This window comes from Chrysochloris asiatica, unplaced genomic scaffold, assembly GCF_000296735.1.
Source record: "Chrysochloris asiatica unplaced genomic scaffold, ChrAsi1.0 scaffold00078, whole genome shotgun sequence".
NCBI classification, from domain to species: domain Eukaryota; kingdom Metazoa; phylum Chordata; class Mammalia; order Afrosoricida; family Chrysochloridae; genus Chrysochloris; species Chrysochloris asiatica.
Window position 1 is genome coordinate 9,949,015 of NW_006408596.1, and position 8,040 is coordinate 9,957,054.

The following is an 8,040-nucleotide window of genomic DNA, read 5'->3' on the forward strand; positions in this document are numbered from 1 at the left end:
GGGGGCTGAGGCGCCCGCCGCCTGCCGCAGGAGTCGCGCGTCCTCCATGGAGGCCGGAGGTGAGTGGGGCGGCCCTCCGATCGCGCCCGGCGGGGCCCAGGCCCGTCCTCCTGGGGTGCTGGGGGGGTGACCCCGGGCGGTGGGCTCGGTATGTGGGAGGGCCGGGAGGCGGCGGCGGGGACGCCCGGGTGGGCCCGGGATGTCCGCGCAGGGCTGCTGGCGGGGTGCGCGCCCGGCGCCCAGCTTTGTTTCACTTTCGCTGTCAGCCGCCTCCAACCGGCCTTCTGCGCGGACAGTCACCCCGAGGCTGGGGGGACGCGAGAGTCCCAAAAGGGCCATACCCAAGGGGGCGGGTCACTCCTGGGGGCGGGTCTGGGTGGGAGTCAGCTCTGCCTTTTGCAAGATGTGTGACCCTGGACAAGCCACTTAGCCCCCACCCCAAGTGTCAGCTCGTATTTGTAAAGTGGGGACAATAATGGGACGCTCTTTAGTGGGGAGTGGGAAAGCCTTCCAAACTTGCCTCTTCCTGGGAGTCAGCTAAGATCCCTGTTATCCATGTCACTGAATGGAACACATGTAGAAATTGTGGGATTGGTGTAGGCTTTGCCGTACTTTCAACAACACATACAAATGTCTACACAAATAGATATATAAGTGTATGTTTGTATATACACACATGCACATATATATTTCAACAGCAGATAGATGCAGTTTCAAAAAGTTCATGGGAAAATTCCATTCTGAGCCTTTTTTTCATGAGCTTTTTGATGCCCCCTAGGTATGTGTGTGTGTGTGAGTGTATCTGTGAGATGAGGCTGGGGTCTGCTAGTGACATGTATGATCAGACAAATTTAGGATGGATACACAGATGGGTAAGGTATTTACCTCCAACCATAAAGACTTTCATGCTAAGAAAATGAGTGAAAATTAAAAAATTTTGGATGTGCTTCAAAAGCCACCCCAAATGAACATATAATCTGAGCAGAAAGGGTGTCCTTGCTGGGCGCCTAAGCAAACGCCTCAAGACAAGTGCCTTAAATAATATCCCTGTGTTTTAAGGCAACTTTCTGTAGGGGACGTTCTCAGAAGGTATCAAGGCTGAAGATTCAGAATTTGTTCCAAAAACTCTTGGTACTTTTTCAGTGACGTTACAGCTTCCTTGGAACCTTCATCCTTTTTGGAGGATGCTGGTTGCTGATCTCTGTGTACCTCTGGCTTGTTTGAGCAAGAATTGCTAATAGGTAGGTTGGAATCAAGGCATTCCCAGGGGTGGTGTTACTTTTTAATTTAGGAGTAGATTTTCCTTTGTTTGCTGGAGTCAGGTACTCAGTAAAAGGTGCTGAGGTACCTCTCATCACCTTCCCATCTAGATAAGGACTTGCTTTTCATGGAGTGTTTCCCATACATCTCTTTAAATGGCCCCTGCTGCTTTCATGGATCTTATGTGAATCTTTTTATAGCTTCCGCTGTTGTTTCCATTGATTACTTGCAGTTAAATCTGAAAGCGATCTGTAGTTAGCCACCCCTTTTAACTGGAATCTGTTTCCAGTTCTGGGCTTTTCCTAATGATTGACTGCTCTGTGTTTGGATGTGGGCAGAGCAACTGTAAAAAGGCCACAGATTTTTACGTTCTTTTGAAACTGAATAAAGCTCATTGTAATGGGATTACAATAGACAACAGTAGATATCATCAGAGCAGTGGTTAGAATTCATTGATTCATTCAGTAACTATTTATCGAACCTTTACTATGTGCCAGGCACCCTTGAGGCCAGCATTAACCAATAGAACTAGAATTAAAAACACATACCTAATTTAAAAAAATTTTAGTTGTGATAATGTGCCATCAAGTTGGTTCTGACTCATAATGACTCTGTGTAGGGCTTCTGAGAGTAGTTGGTGGTGGTGGCTGAGTGCCGTGGAGTCTGTTCTGACTCATAGCGACCCTGTACAGGGTTTCTGAGGCTATAAATCTTTATGGGAGCAGAAAGCCTCATCTTTCTCCCACGGAACAGCTGGTAGTTTCAAACTGCTGACCTTGAAGTTAGCAGCCCGATTCGGAACCACTACACTATCAGAGCTCTAGTGGGTTTGAATTGGCAACCTTGCCATTAACAGTCCAGTACCTATCCTACAGCACCATACCAGAGCTCACATTTTCTAGTAGCCTCACTTAAAAAAAAGTGAAAAGAAAAAAAACCAATGGAAGGTGATTTTGAGACTACGTCTTACGTAATCCACCATTGTTACTGTGACTCATCGTGACTGTATAGGGTTTCCAAGGAGCAGCTGGTGAGTTTGAACCACCAACCTTGTGGCTCAAACTGACTTTATGGCTGAGTGCTTATCCTACAGTGAGCGCCACACCAGAACTCCACTATAAGGCCTTGGAAACCCTATATAGTGCTGTTATGAGTCGGAACTGACACCAACAACAATATCCAAATATTCAACATGTAATCAGTTAAAAAATAATGACTTTATTTTATATTCCTTTTTTTGTACTAGACCTTTCCAATTGGTGTGTATTTTATATTTATGGCGCATTTCATTGCCAAAGATCATTTGGACTCCTTACATTTTGAGTCGTGGTGTGGAACTGTAAGGTAAGCACGGGACTGCTAACCTCAAGTTGAAACCCACCCGCTGCTCCCCAACTCATACAGGGTCACTATCCAACTCAATGGCCCTGAACAACGACAGTAGGCACACACAGAGCCCTGTGGTGCTAACCTAAAAGGTGGTGGATGGAACACACCAGGTGGCTACCGGGGAGATAGACTTGGCAGACTGCTGCTATAAAGTTTGCGTCTAAGTGCTGTTGCATCTGATCCGACCCATAGTGACCTTGTGTAGGGTTTCCAAAGAGTGACTGATGGGTTTGAACCACCAACCTTGGGGTTAGCAGTTCACTGCTTATCCTAGGAAACCCTAGGGGACAGTTGTACTCTGTCAGGTAGGACAGCTTTGAGTCAGAATTGGCTCTATAGTACGTCACAAGAACTACAAAGTCGCCACACGAACTGATTAGCAGCTGACTCAGTTCGCTCGTCCTGATGTAAGGAACTTATCTCTGATTTTGGTGGGATTGAGGAAGGGTTAGACCATCAGTAAAGCAAAACAACAAATAAGCAAATAAAATATCTGGGACTGATACTTAGAAGGAAAGTTAAATGGGTAAACAGAAGGTAACTGGAGCCACGTTAGAGATCTAGATTAAGAAGTTCTCTGTGATGTCAGAACTGACCCCTGAGTAGTAAACAGCTAGGCCAAGGTTTGGGACTTTTGCTGGGGAAAGAGCTTTGCAGTCCAATGGAACAGCTCATGCAAAAGTATTGAGGCGGGAAAGGTCACTGGGCATCTTGTGGGCTTGAGTTCCAGCTTCCCCCACTGTGGTAAAGCCAACCACCTGGCACAGAAGATGCCCGATGATGAATATTTTCCCATTCAGCCTGGCGGTTCAAACAGCTTGATTCGCAAACTCAGCCTTGGTATCACTGCAGCAACCATCCCAGATGAAGCTTCATTTTCTTCACTCTGTTTTTTTTCTTTTGTTTGTTTATCTTTTAAATTCCACACTAATTATAGCTTTATTTTCCAGCAGCCAAGTTTAGTTTGGGCTCAGACACCTCTTCAGAATTTCCTTCATTCTAAAATGAAGAGGCAAACATCACTGCTCCCCCACCCCCACCCTTTAGGTTCTGGATTCCTGAACCTGAAATAGCAAGTGATTAAATCCCTAAGTCTCAGAAATAGAGTGTGAATTCTAGACTTGGTTCTTGTGAAATGTTTGGCATAAGCATCTTAATAGTTTAAGGGGCTTCCCTTTATTCATAAGAGGATCTGCCATGTATATTTGTTGAGCAAATAATTATTGACAGGCTGCTCTCTGCTAGGAATTCACCTAGGTACCAGGGAGAAACATAAGGTTCCGTTCCGGTGGCAGTTGTGTCGTAGTTCTGGGAAGAAACCAGATAATCAAATGGTGAAGAGGGTAGTAAAGAAAATAAGATGAAGAGTTGTGAGGGAGGGTCACTCGAGGGTCTGAGAACAGCTGTCTAAGGAGATGGCATTTTAAACTGACACCTGAATGAAAAAAAAAAGGTGACAACCTTGAAAGGACCGTCCAGGGAGAGGAGATAGTTGGTGCAAAGGCACTGAGGCCAGTGTCTTAGAGCCAGGGGCAAGGACAGGGCAATCAGACCCGGTGGGAGAAGGAAGCAGGGGCCAGGTTTCACAGAACTTTGAGGGCAGGGTGACAAGTTTGGATTTTATTCTAAGAGTGATTGGGACCAATTCCACACTTTACAATGATGGCACTCGGAGGTGGATATGGGTGATGGGAAAACAGAGTAGAAGCAGGGAGTGCATTCCAATATTTTAAGATGTGTTTTGATACAGGGAGTTCCTGTGTTATGAATATCTGGCTGACCTACAACCCATAGTTACAAACCAACCCCTTTCATAAAGCATCCAGCTAACAATTCCTGGATCATGAAATGAGCTAGTACCAGAATTCTCTTAAGAGCAAAGTAGGTCACCAAGTCTGTTCATTCCTACCTCTGAGCTGTAATTCACTGCGCTCAGCTGCAATCCCATGTGCAACTGAGAAGTCAGGACAGAGACAAGGAGGAAGAAAAGTGACATTTACTACGCACCACATGGCATAGTCAGGTAAACTGACTGCTGACCGCAAGATCGGTGGTTCAAGCCCACCAGCCACTCCATGGGTGGAAGATGAGGCTGCCCGCTTCCTTAAAGATTTACAGTCTCAGGAACCCTAAGGAGCAGTTCTGCACTGACCCTTAGGGTCGCAGTGAGTCGGCATGGACTTGATGGCAGACACAAATGCAAACAAAGAACTCAGTGGAGGTAGCTAGTAAGCCAGTTATAGTTGTTGTTAAGTGGCGTTGAGTCAATTCTGACTCATAGCAACCCTGTATAGGGTTTCTGAGAAGCAGCTGGTGAGTTTGAACTTCTGGCCTTGTGGTTCGCGTTCCAATGCTGTGACCAGAAGTCTAGTAAAAGTGATAGAAAGGAATTCAAACCCAGTCCAGGTTCTTTCCCCATAGTTGGCTTGTTGTAACTGCTTCTCAGTGTCTAAGTTCTAGGCTGACGCCCCTCACCAGCCAATGAACTGCATATGGCGGTATTTGCTTGGTGAGGCCACACAGCGCAGGTCGGCCTTGCTCTCTGCCTGGGGTCCCAGCGCTCAGCTAGCACCTGTGTCTCCTAGATTTTGTCCCTCTCATAGCCCCCACCAGCTGGAGGTGCATACAATGATTCCTGAAGACAAATGAGTGCTCTTTTGCATCAAAACACTTGTTATTGTTAAATGTCATCAAGTTCCAACTCTAGCTGACCCTGTATAGGGTTTCTGAGGAGGAAACCTGTTATTATTATTATCATTATTATATTATTATGTTAAAGATGTTTTCCTATACCTGGAAGCTTTCTTTTTCTTAGTTTTTATTGTGAACTAAATGGTAGTTTCCATGGGAGAACACAGGTTTTACACTCATCATGTATTGCATTTCATTACAATGATTACAACCCCCTCTGTGCATCATCATTCAACAGTATTTGCATCTATTCCCTCTGTTTTTTTCTTTTGTTTTGGAAGTGTCTTTTTTTTTTTTTTTAATGTTTCATTGTGAATTATGTGATAGTTTGCATGGAAGAACATTAGCTTTACATTCATCCTATTGTAAATCCTTTCATTGCCATGGTTACAACCCCCTCCATGCATCACCAACCAACAAACGGGTATATCCTGCAAGTCTGCCTGCCCCCCAGTCGTCAGCACATAGCCCCTCTCCCTTTCTGGGTCTAGAGTCCCCAGCCACTCCATCTCTCCATGTCATTGTCTTTGCATTCATCTCTGACATCACTGATTCTCTGGGTAGAGTCCCACACATAGCTCTTCTCCCTTGATGGTCTCAGGGACCTCCGCTCCTGGACTGCAAAGTCAATCACTCCCTTCCTTTTGCTATAAAACATCTACCTTCACATTTCCAAACCTCACAATCAGTCTTGATAACAGTTATTCACTATTGTATCACAAGAGACCTATCCCCATCTCCTTTCATCAGCTAGCCCTGCCCAGACAGCTAAGATACTACTCAGGGGATATTCTACCTTCCTCCACACCCTCTAAGGAGCTCTGGTAGCATAGTGGTTATGAATTGGGCTGTGAGCCGCAAGGTCAAAAGTTTGAAACTACCAGCCCCTTCGCAGGAAAAAGATGAGGTTTTCTGCTCCTGTAAAGATTTATTGCCTCAGAAACCTTGTACAGGGTCACTGTGAGTTGGAACCAACTCCACGGCACCCAACCAACCATGCCCTCTGGATCTAGGCTCCCTCTTGAAAGCTTGTAAGCCAGTCACTTCTTGCCTTTGTAGCCCCCGCATTTTGGGTAGCCAATGTCCAAGTTGCCCATCCCTGTCTACTCTGTGTGTGGAGGGGGTGGAACTGATGCTCGCTATAATGATTTGTTCCCTCTTTTGAGCTACTGCATGCATAGGTGTAGGTCAAGTTCATCAAATTGTATCAGATTACTCTTTTTTTCCTCATCTTTCTTCCTCTAGTTGAGCTCTGATCATTCAGTCATTGAAGCCAAGTCAAGTGGGTATTATCTGCAAATGTGAGTGTTCTTATGCATGTGCCCTCTCTTCTTAACAGCTGGACACTTCATTCTCCACTCTAGTCCTCTGTGGCTATGTCACTGACTCTGGACCCAAGAGTCCCCAGGTTTTGCAACACTGCTGGCCAACCAGGTCTCTACCCAGGTTCATAGGTGTCTATTGAATGTGGTAGGTCTTAGCTCACAGCTTCATTGCTATTTTTCCCTCACTTCCCTTTATCGGTGACAAACGTGGTCACCAGTCAAAACATGTGTCTGCTCATGTGTTCCCCTTGAGTCTCAGTCTTGGAAGGGGGTTTGTCCTGAGGGGACCCAACCACTTGCCTTGATGTCTCCTGGGCGAGCAGCTTGCTTGTTCTTGTCGTAGTCAGTCAGACTGCTGTTATTGTTTTGCATTTTTCCTGTTGGTCTTTCTTTCAAGAACTATCTTCTATTCTTCTAGCCGCTCCAGGCTGGTCTGCTTGTCCTTCCCTCAGAAGATTCTGGATGCAGTTCAGGATTCCACCCATAGTCCTATGTATTGCAGAGGCTCCGCAGGAAGCATCCTTTGTAGCCCCATTTTAGGTATTCCAATCAGTTATAGGAAGAAGACAGACTACAAGCTTTCTATGGTGATATTTCTGGCTATTCCTTTCTCTCCCCAAGTGTCTATTTTATAATGGTATGCTGGGGAAACCAAGATTCAAAACACAGCCAAGCATCTTAACATTATTTACCCCCTTTTGCCCATTCCAACCATGTCTCAATCTCTGTATGTTGTTCCAAGGTTGTGCATACATCATTATTTACCTCTGTCCCACTTAGCTATGCAAATCTGCCTAATTGTTTCCCATCCGCCTTGTTCTTCTATTCCCTCTCCCTTCTTGTGTATTGCTCCCCTTGCTAGCACCCAAACTATCCTGTGTCTAGCACCCAAACTATCCTGTGTCTATTCCCTGCCCTGTGCTCAGCCTTCCCCTCCCTACCCTCACCCCACCCATGACATCCCAGTAACCAGCAAAGAATCCCCCCTCCACACTTTAGTGTGGGTTCTTTTTCTTTTACAGACAACAACTGTAGTAGTGGTCCTATGCAGTATTTCTCCTTTTGTGACTGACTAATTTCACTCACAATCTCTTTGATATCTCAAGCGAGTATAGTTTTGCTAAAAGTAATACAGAAACGGCTACAATCATACATTGACAGAGAACTTCCAGAGGATCAAGCTGGATTCAGAAGAGGCTGGGGAACTAGAGATATCATTGCGGATATCCGGTGGATCTTGGCTGAAAGCAGAGAATATCAGAAAGATGTTTACCTGTGCTTTATTGACTACGCAAAAGCTTTCGATTGTATGGATCATGACAAGCTATGGACAACATTAAGAAGTATGAGTATTCCAGAACACTTCATTGTACTT

General features: G+C 45.4%; 1 protein-coding gene across 2 annotated transcripts in view; it reads left to right on the forward strand.

Moving 5' to 3' along the window:
- WSB2 (WD repeat and SOCS box containing 2) overlaps positions 1–8,040 on the forward strand; it is a 31,471-nt gene continuing 23,431 nt past the window's right edge. The window contains exon 1 of one of the 2 annotated variants that reach the window (XM_006865463.1): positions 1–59. Coding sequence is in view for 1 of the 2 variants with exons in the window: in XM_006865462.1 (XP_006865524.1) it covers positions 47–59 (13 nt within the window). In the remaining variant the exon portion in view is untranslated. The remainder of the gene's footprint in view (positions 60–8,040) is intronic. The other variant, XM_006865462.1, reaches the window with a different exon arrangement.